This window comes from Alligator sinensis, unplaced genomic scaffold (genome assembly GCF_000455745.1).
Source record: "Alligator sinensis unplaced genomic scaffold, ASM45574v1 scaffold872_3, whole genome shotgun sequence".
Lineage (NCBI taxonomy): Eukaryota > Metazoa > Chordata > Crocodylia > Alligatoridae > Alligator > Alligator sinensis.
This window is the reverse complement of record NW_005842137.1, coordinates 1,307,787-1,326,872: the sequence shown is the minus strand read 5'-3', so window position 1 is coordinate 1,326,872 and position 19,086 is coordinate 1,307,787. Positions and strand designations below refer to the sequence as shown.

Here is a 19,086-nt window from a genome sequence, read left to right as displayed (position 1 = left end):
CTGCTGACACCGGCAGGAGCTTCTAGGTGTCAGTGGTCTTGAAATCTCACCCTAAAAGTGAACAGTGCATGCCGCTGCCCTGGTATGCTCCAAGGACCCAGATGCCACAGGCTGGGCCAGGGCTTTGTCTGGAGGCCTTCAGGTATAAGGCGCTATAAAGGAGCAACTTCTAATTAATTGGGATGTCAGTTCCCCTAGTATAACAGCATTCTGCAGGCCAGAAGCTCAGGGAGGGTAACCCAGGATTGGCTTCTGCGGTGCTGCACCACTGTACAGTAATGGAGGGGCTGGTGCTGCATTTCTATTGCACTTTGCAGTGAAGAGCTGCCGATGCACTGTACAGACCACAGTGAGTTAATCCTCATCTCCCCACTAGAGGTTATAGTATCACTACCTCTATTTTACAATGGGGAACTGAGGCCCAAAGAGGGGAAGGGAGCCACACAATAAGAGTCAAAGAGAACCCAGATCTCCTCACCCCCAGCCCTCCCTCCCATCCTTCCTTGGTCAGCCCTGTGACAGCTTCTTCATTGCTGTTTGATGAGAAAGGAACCGAGGATCCGCTGAGAGTGATGTGGTTTTGCTTCATGCATTTACTATAAGAACCTTCTCTCCACATTCCACTTAGCTGATAATCATGAAGGCAGCATAAAGCCTTCAGTAATGGTCTGAAAACCGCTGTGGAAAAAAAATCAGGTGATGTATTATCTCCTGGGAGGTGCAGGAAGTAGAATGAGAGTCCATTGGCAGGGGCTTGGACACAGAATAGAACTTGGACGTGGAATAGCACTTGTTCCTGTGGCCCCTTGCTTTTCCAGGTGTCCCACAAGTTATGTAGCACTGCTGAAAGGCAGCTGCCCTGAGCATACAGGAGACCTGTGGTCAAGGACCCTCATGCTTTTTAAAAGATCTTTAGCCTGTGTGAATAGGATGCTGCTTTTTTAAAGCCTTGTCCAAAGGGCCCCCATTCCCTTGAAGATAAAATGCCCGGCTCTCTCCTGGGGAAGGCTGCCTCAGCCCAGCTGGGATCCAGACCCATGGTTCACAGGAAGCTTGGCCGTTTTAGATTAGTCAGTCACACCACACCAGGCCCTCACATCCCTGCCTGTCTACAGTGTTGATGAGTAGGACTGCCTTGGTTTCAGGCCAGTTATGTGGGTTACTGGATGCCAAGGGGTGGACCTTATTTGCCTCAAAGTTAGTGGAACGAATTCAGACCACTCCAGTGGCTTGCAGCAGGCTGGCTTTGGTGCAGAGAGCACATGACCAGGGTTCCTACCTGCACGGCCAAACCCACTTCTCCCTTTGCTGTACCTACAGGACCCAGAAGAAAAGAAAATTGCATTGGAGCTGCTGGAAACAGAGCAAGCCTACGTCAGTCGGCTTCATCTCCTCGACCAGGTCAGCGGAGGGACTAGGATGGGGCTGGAGAGCAATAAGCCTATGGTCTAGCTGTCACTTGACCTAATATTTAGGCCCAAAGAGATAAGGAGACTTACAGTTACACATAGAACAGCTAAGACCTGGTCCACAGTTCACCCAGGGATGCCCCTTCATGGAAAAGTACCCCAATTCACCACCATCACTTTCACGGAAAGTCTTAAGCGCCCCATCATATTCATTTTGGTTTTAGCTCAGCTTGTCCTTTCTACTCAAGTAGTGCAACCAGGCCATGTTCTGCCCCACGCTGAGCCTATACCAGTGACCTGATGAATGCTGATTTGACAGACGGGCATTTCCCCCTATCACTCACTGAGCATGCTAACTCTGCTCCCAGACATTCATTTGGTCTCTTAAGGGGCCATGTGAGCACCCATTGCATACAGCTCCATCCCCCCTCAGGGTGGCCTCTCTGCACCTGCCTCCTCTTCGGCCATCTTCCTGCCCTGTGCTGTATCTCCCATAGCTCTACATCTCTTTGGGAGCATCACCCTCCAGGACATGCTTCTGTCTCCATTTCAGAAAATCTTATTACTCCTTAAAATATCCCTTCATCCTTGTCACCCCAGCCCCTTCAGCTTGTTCCTCCCTTCCTATTTATGATGGACCTAGGACTTTCTGTGAGAAGCTTAGGTGCTGTTGGCCTTTGCCATAGTGCTGTTTTGCCAGGCCTTATTCCCTGCTTCTCTTTAAGGGAATCTTTTGAGTCCCATTCCTCTGCAAGGCCAAGCCTCCTCACCTCAGGAATCCAGGCTATAAGGAGCATCAGGGACATACATCAGCCCTTTCCAGCACTGACATTTTGGCAATGTTTCTTCCCAGGTGTTTTTTACAGAGCTGATGAAGGAGGCCAGAAGTGGGAAGTCAGTCCCAGAGGATGTGGTAAAAATGATCTTCTCCAACATCTCCTCCATTTACCAATTCCATGCCCTGTTCTTTCTGCCAGAGCTGCAGAAACGCATGGCAGAGTGGTGAGTTTTGAAGAGCCAGGGCTCCTGGGTTCTTTTCCTAGAATAAAACACTTGCAAAATTAGTCTTACAATGGGGTCTGACAGGTAAGCCCACAGAGCTCTGCAAGTCTGTGTACTCTGGCAAGACACTTTGAGCACAAACCTGAATTGCCTTAAGGGTATGCTGAACATGCCCTTCTCTCACTTAAGCAAGACTTCAAGTGTCAGAGTGCTGTGCAGTGTAAGGGAACTGGAACCTTCCTCATGAATGTGGGCAGCAAGTTAACATTTCATCCTCCATGCAGTTACTCAGCAATAATTTTCAATTTTTGAATGCAGTGGAAAGCGTTGTGTTGGCAGCGGTGGGGGAGTAAAGTCCCACAGATAGCATACAGCATGGAGAGTGGCCCTGTTTTACATGCCCACACACACACACCCACACCTCTCCATATGAGCTTAGCCCTCCTTGTCTGTGCCCTATTAGGATGTACTGTACTAGTAATGAGAGGGCAGTTTAGTCTCTAAGGCCCTTTTACTCTTAGCAGCTTGACTGAAACTATATAAAAGAGGTTTGGGAAACTGAGACACAGAGAGAGAGGACCAGAAAGTAACTTACCTCAGGCCACACAGTGAACCCATAGAAGACCCAGGGCATCTCCTGACTGCTAGTCCGTTATCCTGTCCAGTGCCAGCACTGGTAGGGTTTTGGTGACATGGGCACTTTTCCCCAGAAACTAAACAGTTGCTACCAACTCCTTTCCCAGATGCTACCAAGTAGCTTTGAAACCATGACCACACTCAGGCACTACCAGCCTAGGCCAGTGCTCCAGGAACGTCATGCTCTACTTCCCACAGCCACATCCCAGACAGCAGGGTAGTAGCAAAGCAGATCTGTTGCTATGGCCCCAGGGGTGTGAGTCTGAGCTTTGCTTTGACCTTGTACCAAAGGCTGCCCCTAAGAGATGAATTGATGAATCCATTCAGTGTCCCTGGGCTGCCTTCATGCCCTGCTCAGCTGGTCCTGGGAGGGTGTGGTATGATCCTAATCTCCCACTTCCCACCTGCAGGAGCTCCAACCCCCGCATCGGGGATGTCATCCAGAAGCTAGCGCCATTCCTCAAGATGTACGGCGAGTACGTCAAGAACTTCGACAAGGCGGTGGAGCTGATCGCTACATGGTCAGAGAAGTCCCCGCCGTTCCAGGAGCTAATTGCAGACATTCAGGTGATGCTCCAGGTCATGTAGTCCTGGTCTGGGAAGGTGCCAAATGCCAGCAGCCTTTACTGACCTCCATGCTCAGCTGGCTGCTCCCAGGCCTGAGGACAGCAAGGTGTCTGGAGTAACTTGCAGTCCCTCACCATCCCCTTTCTCTTTCTGTTTTTTTGATGTCCCTCTCCAGAAACGGGAAGTGTGTGCTAGCCTAACCCTGCAGCACCACATGCTGGAGCCAGTGCAGAGGATCCCACGCTACGAGCTCTTGCTAAAGGAGTATGTCCGAAAATTACCTCCCGAGTCACCAGACAGGGCTGATGCAGAGAGTAAGAGCTCCCGTATTTTCTGTCTGGGAGGGACGAAATGGGGTGCGTCTGAGGGAAGTGGCATGGTTTTATAGTAAGGGATAGAGAGGCATCATTTTCTTACCAACTCTGCCAGTGCTTTGCTATGTGACCTTGGTCAAGTCACTCAAGCGGATGAAATAGGGATAAGAATATTTATTTGCCTTCACCATGCACTGGGAGATCCTCAGGTGTAGGGTGCAACACTGCAGGAAAACTGCAGGGAATTTTTCTGGAAACGAGCAACTCTGACCAGGGGCTCATTAGATGCAATGCTGAGGACTGACTTGAAAAGGCTTGTCATTTGCCTTGCTCACTGTAGCAAGGAAATGGAGAATCAGAAAATAGGTGAGACCTGCTTTACTGGACCCTTCTCACCGGGATCTAGTGACTAGGACCAACATTTGGCTGCTCAAAGTGCTATCATCAGGTTGGTGCAGTTCTCTTTAGCTGCATGGTGTGGAGGGCTCTGCTCTGATATGCTTTATGCTGGGTATTCAAGGGTTTAAGACTCCTTGGGCCCATGGCTAGATGGTGCTGAGCACTTAGCATTCCCATGTGAGAGATCCAGTGAGAGGGGTCCTCAGCAGGGGGAGGAAGGGTATGTCTACAAGTTACCCTCACGGATTTCCACTGGGACCAGAATCAGAAATATTCCTCCACCAGCAGCCTTCCTGCCCTGCACACCACACCCACTCCATCCCTCAACCAGAGCTGCACTAAATCTGAGCCCTCCTTGCTCCAGAAGCATTGGCCTCTATCATGTGGTCTGAATGAGACTTTCTGTTAGCAGAACTGGGTTTATGATGCCCGGTTGAACGGTCCTGGCTCCATCCAGTAGACAGAAGTGGTGACTCAGACATGCTACCAGCCCCTCCATTACACTGTTCTTAAAAGCTGAGGAAGGTCACATGAAAGGTGCCTTCCTGAGTGGAGTCTGGGAAGAAGCTCAGTCTTCGGTTCCCTTTCTCTTCCCCTTGCAGAAGCCCTGGAAATGATTTTCTCTGCAGCCAAACATTCAAATGCAGCCATTGCGGAAATGGTGAGTGCCAGATCTGCCTTATTGCTTCTAGTTTCTGTTGCAGGTGCACTTGATTCCCACAGCCTGGAGCAGGCCTGCAGTGTCTGGGGAGGGAACAGGTTAGGAAAGAGCAATCCCAGCCCAGCCTAGGTACATCATAAGCCAATAAGTGGAACTTGCTGCCTGAGGACCCCTGTCCAGTGTTCCCTCTAAGCCGTGCAGCACGCACGGCTGCACGGGCCCATTCATGCTGCAGGCCCATTCATGCCACACATGCCACACAGCTTGGAGGGAACGCTGCCCCTGTCCACTGCGAAAGAGACACCGTCTTGATCTGGGATCTAAGACAGATGTGCCGGTACATGAAAATGCAGCCCGTTCCTTCCCTAGAACAAATGGCCGTCTTCCAGAATGGGAGGGTGAAATCCTGTTTTGTCTGGTCTGGACTGGGCTGGAGTCCCCTGTTTGAAGTGAAGGAGAATCCCAGTCTAGTTCTAGAGGTTCTTAACCTATTTAGACTGGAGATGCCCCTTCTTAGACTCGAGGGACCTCTCAGAAAATGCCAGCTCTCAGTTTTTTTGACTACAGAAAAATACTATGGCAATTCTTTTGTTACAAAGAACTAAGAATGGTTTTAACATTGGATTCCTGTTTGAAACCTCTGGGTTTATGTTGCGAATTGTGTGCAGTTGTTTGCACACCTCACAGTGCTAATATTGTCCAGCACCCTGTGGGACCCTTAAAAGGATCTCCCAGGCCCATAGGATGCTGCAGCAGCTTGGCTGAGAATCACTGTTCTCAGACCTCATGGATCAGCCAGCTGGGTTTCCCTTGCCTCATACTCCTCCTTTTCTGTCTCCCCAGGAACGTCTCCAGAACCTCTGGGAGGTGTATCAGAGACTGGGACTGGAAGACGATATTGTTGACCCTTCCAATGAGCTCATTAAAGAGGGGCCCATCCACAAAATCTCCTTCCGTAATAACACCACATCAGACAAGTATCTCTTCCTGGTGAGAAGATGGTGGACGCACCAGGCAGGGAAGGCTGGGGTGGCTGGAAGGAGAGGAATAGGGCATTATGTAGCACTGAGAAGCAGCAGGTTGTTCCTGGAGGATCAATAGGGGAGGACAGAAACGGTGGGGGAGAGAAAGAGTAGAAAGCCCTGGTGTCTTAGCAGAGCTCACTGGCTAGCTTGGCCGGAGACTCTTGAGTGTTGTGTTCCCAATGCCATAGTCCCTGCATTGCCTTTGACACTGGTGGAACATGGGTGCATGGAGCATTCTGGTCTGTGTGAGCATTTAACATCCAGGATGTCCCCATGTAAGGTGCTAGAAGGGGAGGCTAGAACTAGCCCCCTTGTTTCCAGAGTACATTAGCTCTGGGTAACCCTTGGGTCACTGTGGTTGCCACCAGATTTGCTAAGGAAGTAATTTGGAAATCCTTTGTCTTTGTCGCGAGTGGGAAGGGTAGAAAGGGATCAGCTATATGGGTGGAATATTTTCAAAGGAGCCTAAGGGCATTTGGCCCTCATTCACCCTTTGTTCTCAGTGGGATTTGGGCACCTAACTCCCATGGGATCTGTAGGAAATCTCCGCTTTGGTACCAGTAGGTCCAGAGCCTGTGCTGCTAAGCTCAGGTTTGTGGGACACATGCTTTGGGATAGGTCCTGTTCATGGCCAGCATGCCTGGGTTGTGTTTCCTGTCCCACTGCTCACACTGGCTTCCTCTCACTCAGTTCAACAACATGTTGCTGTACTGCGTGCAGAAGGTCATCCAGGTTGGGGCTGAATTCCAGGTACACGTGCGGATCGACGTGGACGGCATGAAGGTCAGAGAACTCCCGTGTTCCCTGCTGTCACTTAGGTTTGTGCCGGGGGCATCTGTTCCCCCACACTGGGTTTCACTGAGCACCACAAATGCAGCCACTTCTGGGGTGGAATGCAGCTGCTGCTCAGCTGGACACAGCAACACTGCGTGGCAGGTTAGGACAAGAAGAGAAGAAGGAGGCTGTGTTCACTGGAAACTGGGAAGAGTTTTAGGGAGGTGGAATGAGATGGGGCCTGGGCCAAAGGTCTGATGCACTGATTCGTGTGACGACTGCCTGGGGAGATGGTTAGAGCTCAGAGTTGGCGTCTCACCCCGAAAACGGCACCTTCAGCAGCGCAACAGACTAGGGAAGGCCGTAGGAGAGGGCAGAGCGCCATCTACTGACCCACTGAGGGTAGAGGTGTTTCCTCTTTCAAGTCTGTTCTGTTGCTGAGTAAACCTGACCCCGCTTAGCCTAGAATCAGAGCCAGAGTTGTCCTGTGAAACCCAGGCACCAGCATCCATGGCGGGGCACAGGTCATGCGTCCCAGTAGAGCTCCCTGTACTTATCCCTTGTTACACACAGCAACCAGGATGGCTTACTTTTCCCAGCAGTGTGGTTTCCTAGAGGCTTGTTACAGCTCAGGCTTGTTTCCCTCTCTGGGTTTTCAGATCCGGGCATTGAACGATGCAGAATTCCCCCACACCTTTCTGGTCTCTGGGAAGCAGCGGACACTGGAATTGCAAGCCAGGTGAGGAAGCGAGTTGTCCCCTCCTCTCCAGCTCCAACAGAGTAGCTGAAGGCCTGTTCTCTAACGCCTGTGTCCCCACTCTGCACAGGTCGCGAGAGGAGATGAATGCCTGGATAAAGGTACGGCAAGCCATAGGCTTTTTGAACATAGCTTGCAGGAGCCATGGAGTGAGGGGTGGATCTGTGTCCTGGAGTTTTCCAGTGTTGGCCCAAGAAAGCATTCCAGCCCCCTGGTGCAGTGGGAAGGGCCAGTCCACAGCAGCAGGGCAGTGTCTGAGGTCTTGGTCCAAGTTGCTGTCTGGGCCAGCAGAAGTGGCTGGGGGTTGAGGACCCACTTGTGCTGACTGCTCCTTTGTGTCCACAAGGTGCTGTGGCTGTGCTGGTGTCACACATAGTGTGAGCAGGAGTCTGCCTCACAAGCATACATGTAGTGCAGGTCCCTGCTACAAGGTCTGTGTAGCCAGGGGGACAAGGCTGAGGACACAGTATGTGTCTGTGGCTCCTTGGTGTTATAGCCTCTGGGCCGGAAACAGAGGCAGAATTCATGGCTTTGCGGGGAACTAGACTGCAACCAACCACTTAAGGCCAGGAGCACCACATGGGACAGGCCATGACAGGCCTTCCCCTCACCTTTGAGCCTCCCTTTGTTCCTCAGGCCTTCCAGGACGCCATTGACAAGAATGAAAAGCGGAATGAAAGCTTCAAGACGGCAGTTCATGGACTCGACGTGGAGGCCCAGGACTTCAGTGTAATCTGCCCCCACCCCACTCTCCCACCCTTCCTCCTGTCCTGCCTCCCACTCTGAGGCTCTGGGTGAATCCTTTCACACCTAGGCCCCTAGGCCTGGGGTGGGGAGGGTCAAGATGAGGAATGGGTAGCCTGGAACGAAGACGGGGTGGCACGTGGGGAAAGAAGTCAGCAGGTTTTTTGATGATGGCTGAATACAGGGCAGGACTGGGGAGAGCCCAGGCAGTGGCAGTAGGGAGCACAGGCTGTGAGCTCTATCCAGCAGCCTCGATGGAGTCCCCTGTATAGATATGACTGCCAAGCCCTGGCTCCTTTGACGTGGAGACAGCTGCTGAGTTGATGGGGCCCTGTTCTCTTCTGTCCCCCACCCCACACAGTACAAGACAGAGGAGCTGGGCCGGCGAGCCCCGCAGTGGGTGCGGGACAAGCTGGTGACCATGTGCATGCGCTGCAAGGAGCCGTTCAACGCTATCACACGCAGGAGGCACCACTGCCGGGCCTGTGGCTATGTGAGTGACCCCCTTTCCCCCTGCCTTCTTGCCAAGCCCAGCCCAGGGGGTGCAGGCAGTCTTCCGCCCCATCCCCCAGCACAGAGCAGCAGCTTGTTTGCAAGGGCTTTCTGAAGGGAAAAAAACACTTGTGGAGAGGGGTGAGCAGCAGGAAGGAGATCCCCTGTGCTCCATCCCAGGGGTTGGGGCTGCTGCAGCCATACTTGGGCAAGAGTTGAGCTCCCTCAGGGCCAGATAAATCCTCTCCTGCTCTGCTACCCATGTTGTGGGGAGAGAGGCGACTCCTTTGCCCCTCTCCAAGTATCTGTCAGGGCCCCTTGCCCTGTCCTCGCCTGACCAGGGCCTGTCTTGGGAACAGGTGGTGTGTGGTCGGTGTTCTGACTACAAAGCTGAGCTTCAGTATGACCCGAATCGCCTACATCGCGTCTGCCAGGAGTGTTACGTCTTTCTGACGGGGCACCTGCTGCCTGAGGAGCGGGAGGGGAAGCAGAAGGGCATCCTGGAGGTGAGATCACAGCGAGTTCTCTCTGTCCCTTGCCCCTGCCTCCCTCCATCTCTGAGGTCTTCTGCTGCTTCTGTCCTGCTCCAACCCTCTCCCTTCATGACCTATGTCATGCTGCTGCCTTCAGTTGAGACATGTGACTTCTGCCCTCAGGCGCACAGTAACCAGCCTTTCTGGACTCCCACTGGGCTGCTGCCCCCCATCTGCTACTGCCAGGCTCATGTGGCCACTCTATCCCTAGTGCTTCTAGGGGGCACCACCCAACATGCCCCCACTCCCTCCTGCACACACCATGCCCAGAAGTGCCCTCGTGAAGCCATTCCCAGGACATTCCCATGGCCAGTCCCAAGCTTACAGGAAGCAGAGGGCTGATGTAGGGAAGTGAGGGTATCCCAGAGTGGCTTCACTGTCTTGGTGTGTGTGAAGGGGAGTGGGTGGACAGCACGCCTTCTCCAAGCGGGCTGTGGACATGGCATAAACATACCCAAAGACACCAGTTGGAGAGTTGGCTCTTGCCTCTGAGATCCCCTCTCTGAGCGCGAGCTGCTTCATTGTCCATGTCTGCCCACAGATCCAGGAGCCAGAGCCTGCATTCACATTGCCTGTATCATGAATGCTTGACCCACCAATCACCCCACCTCTTCCTTCCTGCCAGGGGTGGGGGACAGCACTGGTTCATCCTCAGAGCATAGAGACCTGGGCTCTCATCCTAACTCTGCCACTAATTTGCCAATGACCTCAGGCACATCACTTCTGGAAGGAGGGGATGAACACCCATAGTTTCCATTTGAGGCAGTGAGGGTTAGTTGAGGGTGTTCATCTCTCTAAATCAGGCCCTTTTCCTCTCCAGTCTTCGTTACCCTGGCATTAATATCGACCAACAGTAGATCATGGGTGGCTGCAGAGTGCCTTGGGGTGCTCAGACACCAAGTGCCAGAGAGGAGCAGGGGGTGGGTCGTGTTGTCAGAGGTGCAGCTCGTGGAACAGGGGAGCAAATTTCACAGGACAGTGGCTCTGCCTCTGGGAGTCCTGGGTTAGAAATCCATGATGGGGCTGGTGTTGGAAGAGCTCTGTGTGGAAGGGTCCCATTGTGGGGAAGGGATGGTGGTTTTATCCCCCTGGAACCACTCTCCTTGCTTGTCCCTGGCACTGCCTTCACTTGCTGGTCATTGAGTACATTGAAATTACCCCCATGTTCTCATCCTCTATTAGCGGGGCTGGCTCCCTGCCCCGCCTTGGGGCTCCTGCCTGCGGCACCTTCCCCCTGTGTCTTCCCAGAAAGGAGGGCCCCTGTCCATGGTGCTGAACGCCCCCTGCCCATGGTCCTGAACCGGAGCAGGAAACCCCTCCATGCCCACCACTGGACACACAAAAGTTGACACACGTGCCATATCTGTGCACACAGACATGCATACACATGTGAACATCAGCACACAGGAGCGCCATGTATGCATACCAGCTTATGCATGGGTAAACGTGGACAAACCTGGAGAGCTGGGTATGCATGGATGCACACAAGCATAGATATAGACATCCACCTACATGGACACATCAGAGGTGCCTCTATGTGGGCTTTGATAAACTTCATACATGACCATAAGCACAGACATGATAATGCACATACTATATGCAGAGGCATCAATGTATGTGGGCACACCAGTACATATCTATGCACAGGCATTAACACTCACGAGTGTCAGTGTTGTGTGCACACAGATCAACCCAACTACCCATGGATACACACGCCAATGAGCACATGCACAGACATTGATGCATGGATATACACCTGTGCATATGCACAGTAAAGAAGTAAGTATGTGAATGGTGCAAGGAATGTGATAGGTGACTTTAGCTGAGCATTAAAGTGTCTATGGGGCTGCTGCTTCCTGCTGCAAAGCAGGGACTGAGCAGATTTATAGACCTCCTAAATCTTTATAACCTGTGAACTCAGACTGTCCACTTGATAACCAGTAACGGTGCTCTCAGTTGCACTGCATTGTTCCCCACGGACTGCCTCCTGGCCCAGAAGCAGGATAGCTACTTCTACAGGACTGAGTGAGAATGCCAGTGAACCTGCTATTTGCCCCAAGCTAATGAGCCTGTCCATGGCATTGGCTGCCCTCTCAGTCCAAGAGGCCATTCCCCTAGAACAGCAGAGTGTGCTTGAGGGCACCACCACCAGGAACAGCACCTTGCCTGTGTGAGATCCAGCAAGCCCCACAGTGGATTAGACCGTAGGCAGCCCCTGTGGAACCTGGCTCCCCGTGTGCACAGAGGAACTGCAAAGAACTTGCTTATCTGTTTTCTTGGCAGAAAGAATCTGCAGAAATCTCTGGGCACAGCCTGATGTGCAGCTTCTTGCAGCTGGTGGACAGGAGTGGGAAGGGCATGCGGGGCTGGTTTGTGATCCCACGGGACGACCCCCTTGTGCTGTACATTTATGCAGCCCCTCAGGTAGGTGATGGCTCAATCCCTTGTTGCAATGAAGGGGGCTTCTGCAGGGACCAGCTCCAGCCATGCAGCAGAGTCCTGCATCATGAGCTTGCAGGGCCAGGTTGTTGCATCCCGAGATGCTGTCTACACTGAAGGGAAGAGAAAAGACTCCTCTGCTGAGGAGCTTCAGCTTCTGCCTGTTCTCCCTTCCCTTCCAGGATGTCAAGGCTCACACCTCCATCCCCCTGCTGGGCTACCAGGTGAAAGACCTGTCCCAGGGCGACTCGCGCCACCTCTTTCAGCTGACCCAGTCCAAGCAGTCCTACATGCTGGCAGCTGAGACAGAGGAGCTGAAGCAGCGATGGATGCAAATCATAAAACAGTCAGCCAGAGGTAACACTTGGGCTCTTGGCGAGGATGAGGAGGATGATGACTCGTTTGATGAAGTGGAGTGACTGAAGCTTTTGGGAGTCATGTTATGAACTAATGACTTCTTCTGATACTGTCCCTAGATGCCTCCTGTCCTTCACTCCAAAGTGCAAGGCTGTCTAGTGGTTATAGCAAGGGGGTGGAAGCTCCAGAGACCTAGGTGTTCCCCCTGCCCCCACACACACCTACAACTTGTGCTGTAACCTTGGACAAGTCACTTGAGCCTTCTGTGCCATGCCCCCCACCCTCCTGCCTCTAGACCAAAGGTTGGCAACCTCCAGCCTACAGGCTAGATCTGGCTCATGAGGTTGGATCCAGCCTTTGAAGATCCAGATTGCCCTAGGGCATTGCAGGGGATCAGGCGGCCCACAGCTGTGCCAAGCTGCCCACCCCCTCTGTAGCATCCTCTCTCCTTCCCTGCTGCTCTCATGTTTGCATTTCCCCCCTGCACGGGCTGGGGAGCAGTGGTGAAAGCAAGCTTGGGAGCTCTGGGAGGCAGAGATTTGCAGTCCGTGGCAGGGAGCCAGGTCTTGGGCTGTGGCCTACAGTGGCCAAAGGTTGCCAAGCCCTGTCGTGCTCCATGGGAACACTGAAATGTGTGTACATTGCTTTGAAGTTTATCCCAGGCAGAGCTAGTGCAACCTCTGCCACCATCCCATGCTGTCTTCGCTGTCTCTAGGCACAGAACAAGCCTTGCAAAGCCTGGAGTTCATGAAAAATATTTGGCCATTTAACTGTGAGGAGTTCTCTCTTGTTTACTGCTTTTGTCCTTAGATGCAGCCTGGAGCTGTCTGGCACAAATGGAAGATGGGAGTCAGGGCTGGAGCTGGGTTTGGGGTCAGAAGGTGCGGGGAAAGTGCTATTTGCAGTCTAGGTTGGGCTGGTGGGATATAGATCCCCAAAGCAACACTGGTCAGTCCTGGGGCTTGTGTAGGGGAGGAGAGGGGCAAAGGGATGTGGGGGAAGCAGACCTGGAGGCTGTGTCAGTGGAGGTGCAGCCTAAAGAGGGGAAGAGACTGGATGCACAGCTGGAGGAGGAGGGAGTGAAGAGAGATGGGGCAAAGGGGAGTGTCAGAAGGTTCCCCTGTCTGCTGCTTAACACGGCCACCACCTTGCACCGCTTGCTTTGGGGTGGAGTAGGTGGGTGCTGCTCCGGCCGGGTGGCGCCAGGGGGCACTGACACCCAGCTGTTCTGCTCCACCTGGCTCCTGTCCACACTGCCTTGTGCTTTATTGGCGGGGGCTTAAACTTTGTTAATGTGGCCTTGTGATCAATCTGGATACACTGGGTCCATCACTGAAATACAGAGGTTTGTTGAAGCCTTTATCTTACCAGTTGCTTTCTTGGTGAGCTTTCTGAGCTCGGTCAGGTGCTGTTCCCATGCTGCTCCGTCATGCTATCCATAGCACAGGCAATTGCTTTCAACAACCCATGGCTGTCAGGCTGCATCAGCCTGGCTCAGGAGACTTACCCTGACCATGCACCTCACAGGACCTGGTTGCACCACTGGTTTGGAGACCTCACAGCTCTGCCAACCCTCTCTTTTCCTGGCCAACAGTTCCCACAGGTTGTGTTGCTGGTTCCCCACTGTGCTCTGCATGCACTGCTGACACAGCCGCAGGCCTGAGGTCCCGCATCACTGCCAGGTCACTCAGTCCCAGCCTGCAGTTCCCCCTGCTCTCCCAGCAATAGGACCCTGCCCAGTGCACCTCTGCCCTGACTTTTCGCATCCTCTGGTGTCCGAGCCTGCAACTTGCAGAAGGCCAGCAGAGCCCCTGTACCCAGGGCTGATTGAGTGCACCAGCCTTCCCCTGTGCAGTGCAGTGGGCAAAAAAATAGGTGATTTTTCTTTCAGCACCAAGCTAATGTCATCATTGTCGTGAGGCAACATTTCATGGGTGATATTTGTATGGTTGGCATGTAAGCCTGCTATCACAGTGTCCTCCTTCAAGCCTCAACATCACTTCAACACTACCATCGTTCTCATATTTAGTAGGCTTGTGCCCCTTGACTCCAGTCAAGTGGTGCTTTGCTGTATGTACCCAGGGCAGAGAGAGAGAGAAAGTCCCAGCCTTAGAGAGCTCAGAGCTGCAGTGTGCGGTGATGGGCAGCAAGGGGGTCACTTCCAAGAGGAGAAGCCCCCGGGAGCAGGAAGATGAGCTACCATTAGGTGGGTGCCGCACCAGTAACGAGATGTTTTGGAGGCATCAAGGCAGAGGAGAGGCTTAAGAGAGCAGGAAATGCTGCCCTAAAGATCTGCAAGGAGGAGGAACGGGCTCCCTACTCAGTAGCCTTTCCCCATCTTCCCGCTTTGTTGCAGTGGGACGTGATGGGGCAGGCAGCGACTTTAAAGACCCCCCCCAAGGGAATTTGGGCTGGGGTGTGATTATAGCAGGGAGCCCCAGCAGGATCGAGGTGTGACGTGGCTTTTCCTGCCCCCTCACCCCCCAGCTGGCACCAGATCAGCGTTGTAAGAGATGCCAACCTGGCATAAGGGAGGGGTGGGTGAGAAATGGGGGCTCTGGAGAGACACTTGTGTGGGTGCCAGCACTGCGATGGGCCTTCTCGGCACTGGGTGGCAGCACAGGATGGGAAGCAGAGCAGGCTGGGGCCAGGCGAGGAGCCAGCACCTTTGTTTCCAGAGCCAAGTGCTGAAGGCTGGTGCCAAAGGGCCAGGCTGAAGCAGGCTGCAGCTCCTGTGCTGTGCGGGGCTGGACGCTCTCCAACGTGACCCTCGCAGGGATTGATCACTTGGTGCTTCCCGACTGCCCCGGTGGGGTGTTAGAGGACACACCAGCCACGGAGGCCACCCTGTGCCCGTGCCACAAAGCCCCAGGCTGCAGAGCCCAATGCACATGCACAGCTTGGCCAGAGGACGGTCAGGGTCTGAGGCCCGGGCAGACCACCCTTGCCCCATGGCGCGTGAGTCCCCACCATCTCGGGCACCTGCTCCTCTGTGCTGGGCCCTGCATCCCACGTGCCCTCGCTGCCCCTTTCATCCACCCCTGCACCGGGCGCTTCCCCCACGGGGACCCCACAACCCCGTGGTCCGCGCCAGCCCCTGGCGAGCCCTGGCAAAGCCCTCTTGGCCACGGTGGGGCGGGCAGGGGAAGCCTGGAGCATCTCCTCTTGCATCCTTCCTGCCCGGCGTCACCGTGTGTCAGAAAGGAACAAAACAAGCCCACACTGCCGGGCTGTCCTGAGCCAGCTCATGAATGGGCCACCTAATAATAGACTTCCTGTTTACCCCGGGATAGTAAACTTGAGAGATCGCTTCTGGGTTAAAGGTCAGCCGGTTTCTATTTTTACGGCCATCCGTCTGACCCACTCTTTGCGCTCTGTGTTCCCGTTGCTTCCCCCCCACCGGGCATCGATCATGGCCCCGAGCCAACGCAGGGGTCCCCGGAGGGTGGGAGACGAGCAGGCTGCGCTGATTGAGCCGTAAATGGCTGGAGGGCTGCAGAGGGAGAGCAAGGCAGTGGCTCATCCAATCTGAGCTCCAAGCCAATGCTGGAGCCGGAGCAAAGATAGGTCCAAAGCAAAGCCCGGGTCCAAACCCCGCTCGGCTCTGGGCTTTGTTTGCTGTGGCCCAGCACAAGCCGAGCCGTGCATGGCTCTGTAGGGAGCCCTGTCCCTGGAGCGGATGCTCTGTAAGGCCTCGTGTCTCCACCTGCTGCCCTGCCTTGCAGTGTGGAGCGGGGTGGGGATCCAGCCCCTGAGCTCTGCTGGAGAGGCAGAGGTCATCCAACAGGGACCAGGAGAAGGAAAGGCGAGGGTTGTTGGTGCAGGGCATAACCCGCGAGCGCAGGGTCTGTGTGAGCCGTGGGGGAGACCCCGGAGGAGATCAGGTGAGCCAGGTCCTCCCAGCCTGAGCAGCAAGCCAGGGAGCAGCCCCAGCCCAGCCTCCGCCGAGGCCTGTCAGACGAGCCCTCAGACACATGCAGTTCAACCCAGATGTTGAAATCTGCCGGGAGACTTGCCATCTCTGCCATCTCCCTGCTCCCGGGTCCGCCTGCGCCATGCCCCACCCGCCTCCCTCCCCCTCGTCTCTGAGCTCCCGTCTGTTAATGTAGCAACGCGGTGCCTGTTCCAAGATGCAGATGTGCACAGCTGCCAGGAACCCGCAGCTCCGCTCACCCGCCCCCCACAAGGCCAGAACATATTAGCTAATCCCCTGGCAACACCATCTGTCCCAGAAGCTGCCTCTTCCACCCGCTCTTCTAGTGACTGGAAGGCCCGGTGTGAAGGACAGAGGGTCCTGCTTTATTTAGGGACATACGGCTTAATATAACTCAGCAGAACCCAGCCCAACGGCCACACTAATGCAACAAAGGAGCAGGACAGGACAGGCACCAGCTGAGCCCTGCGTGGATTCAAACTGGTGGCCCAGCAACTCCCCCATGCCAAAGGGAAGGTCCTGAATGATTCACCTGTTCTTCCTGTGGCTTCTCCTGCAGCCTGAAGAGGTTGTGCTCAGGTGTAATTAGCTGCCATGGAAATGAGTCCGATGACACACGCTGATGATGAGGACTCGAGGTGGAGAGCAATGCCAAGGGAGCAGATGATCAACAACCCTCTGCACTCTTCCAGCCTCTGTTATCATACATAAATGCCAAGGGAAGACAATATTTGGTCACTCTCCATCATCCTTCATTTTCTGCACGGTCTGTGTAGTACTGCTCATTGCCTGGAGCTTCATTTGATCAAACACGGGCTGAAGTGCTATAGACATGACTCAGGGCTCCACTGATGCCTTCTGCACTGCATGGGTATCCACGTTCCCCAAGCTAAACGCCCAAAGTCCTGTCCCAGCATGCGCTGGACTCCATAGCCAAACTTGGATTTCCCTAGGAGCTAGTCAGAAAAGGCCACGTCTAGTGGCTGTCCAGCTTGTGTCCAGACAGCACACCAAGTCTCCACATCCAGCAACCTCTCACTGCTTTTGACGTCTCAGCTTCAGTGACCACCTATCCCAAATCTTGGTTAGGAACATGGAGAAAATGGTCCCAACCGATCACTGTGCCAGGGTTTTGGGCAGCAGGGATATTGCAGAAAACTATCCCTAGCCCTGCAGTTGAAGGAGCTCAGATAGATCCTGATGCTCACACCACACTCCCTTGATGTGGTCGGTGAGTGGCTGGCTCAGGTAAGCAGCCTCTGGGTAAGAGGCCAAGCTCAAGCCCTTTGCTGAGCACAGGGTTTCTGTGCTCTTATTGCTCTGACAATGTCCCCGGGTCCAAGGTCCTTCCGAGTGGGTTTGATGGCAGGATCAGGACCCTAATCACATCCCCTGAACTTTGCAAAGCTGTGGGAAAATGCCGAACGTTGGCTGGGCCCCTTACTTTGTCCCCAGCTCTTTCCTGAGCTGAAGAATTGGTGTCTGTATGGGAGAAGGCCCCCGTCCCTCCCAGAAGGAGCTGCATCCGGTGTTCCTGAGTTTTGTGTGAAAGAAAAATGGCAAAACTTGACGTGTTTGTCCTGCTAACACGTTTTCCCCACAAATTTGGAGTGAAACTTAGATCATCTCCTATCACACACGGCTAGGCCCTGGCTCCCACCGCAGTCAGGCGCCTGCAGGGACTATCCACCCCCCACACACTGGGCCAGACGGGATACGGGAGAGTGGAAGGTTCCTCCATGACTTGGACGAGGACCTGGCCCCATCTGCCCCTAAGCATTTACCTGGTGTCTGTGCCCCTTGCCCCTAGGACGTGGCTGGGCTGAGCAGAAGAAAGGCCCTGTTCAGCCCTTTGTGAGGGTCCCCCAGTTGCAAGGGCCCATCCCTGCCCCGATCTACACCGCGATGCCAGCCTCAGGGCGCTAGGGAGGAGGGGTGCAGCACTGGCATGCATGGGGGTACAGGGATAGAGGAGGCCCGTCACATGCCTGAGCAAAGGCTGGGACATCAGGGGATCGAGTCATTATTGCTGCAAGCTCTCAACCAGCCCGTGCTCCACGCTGCAGGTGGGACCAATGTGTGCATCAGGGCCTGCATTTCTCTGGGTTTGGTGGGGCTGGGTCAAAGTCAAGGCCTGCTGTCCCTTCCCTCTCATGTTGCAGTCCTGGAACAGCTGGAGCCTCCTTCAGAGGCAATGCATGACAGGGTGTTTGCACAGGAGGGAAAACCCCAGCCTTTCCCCTGGGGTCTGGCTGGGACATTGCCCGGGGCTGCTGTGTCAGGACAAGCACTGCCCTGAGCCCCGAGAGGAGAGGCTGTCAGAGCTGCTGCGGCTCCGTGCTGCAGGGGGTTGGAGGAGTTTGGCCTCTTTCCTCACTGAGCAGAAACTGAAAACCCCGAAGAGAAGTCGAACAACTTCCTATTCTCAAGAATGAGGAAGGGCCAGAGGCCACTTACTGGAATCCCCCCTCCTGCCCCCCTCCCTGCCTTTCTTGTAAGCACCAACCAAAATATATTGCAAAACCCACGCAGAGGCAAGTCACACTGGGGGAAGTGGGAACCGCCGGCCCATTGATAAAACCCAGCGCTGGAGCTGGAAGGAAATGGAGCTGCAAGCTTGGGGGGCCAGCTCTTCTGTAACCGCACAAGCCACCCCTCCCCATTACAGAGCTCCCCTGCTCTTAGCCAGGGGTGCGGCAAGGGCCCACTGATCAGATGGACCCAAAGCAGGGAGGTGCAGGGGAAATGCTGCTGCAGGGCAAGGTGAGAAGTGAGACAAATTCAGCCCAGATGTAAACACAACCCCTGTACTCGGGTTGAGGGAGTTGCAGCCTCTCGCACCAGAGCTGACCTGGGCCAGGAGGGGCTGGGATCTCATCTGCTGCAATTCTCTCATCTCCAGCGCTTTTATTTGCGTGTGCCCAGTGTGTACCTTGCTTACGCGTGCACGTGAACCCACGTGCACATGCATGCCCAGCCGCATGGCAGCAGGAGGGTGGCAGCATGAGTCTAAGTGCTGGCACCCGTGTTTGTCTGTGTGCGG

General features: G+C 54.4%; 1 protein-coding gene across 4 annotated transcripts in view; it reads left to right on the top strand.

Annotated features, from left to right (window-relative positions):
* The window catches only part of FGD2 (FYVE, RhoGEF and PH domain containing 2), a 20,685-nt gene extending 4,052 nt beyond the window's left edge, over window positions 1–16,633 (top strand). For 2 of the 4 annotated variants that reach the window (XM_014520677.2, XM_025206002.1), the window contains exons 3-16: window positions 1,321–1,401; window positions 2,263–2,411; window positions 3,458–3,614; window positions 3,790–3,928; window positions 4,930–4,988; window positions 5,832–5,978; window positions 6,704–6,796; window positions 7,447–7,526; window positions 7,615–7,645; window positions 8,181–8,273; window positions 8,650–8,781; window positions 9,140–9,286; window positions 11,597–11,737; window positions 11,935–13,574. In XM_014520677.2, coding sequence (XP_014376163.1) covers window positions 1,321–1,401; window positions 2,263–2,411; window positions 3,458–3,614; window positions 3,790–3,928; window positions 4,930–4,988; window positions 5,832–5,978; window positions 6,704–6,796; window positions 7,447–7,526; window positions 7,615–7,645; window positions 8,181–8,273; window positions 8,650–8,781; window positions 9,140–9,286; window positions 11,597–11,737; window positions 11,935–12,171 — 1,686 coding nt within the window. In that variant the 3' untranslated portion in view covers window positions 12,172–13,574. Of the gene's footprint in view, window positions 1–1,320; window positions 1,402–2,262; window positions 2,412–3,457; window positions 3,615–3,789; window positions 3,929–4,929; window positions 4,989–5,831; window positions 5,979–6,703; window positions 6,797–7,446; window positions 7,527–7,614; window positions 7,646–8,180; window positions 8,274–8,649; window positions 8,782–9,139; window positions 9,287–11,596; window positions 11,738–11,934; window positions 13,575–16,602 lie in introns of those variants that run through there. The other 2 variants (XM_006025261.3, XM_006025262.3) reach the window with 2 other exon arrangements.
* Window positions 16,634–19,086: the final 2,453 nt, after the last annotated feature.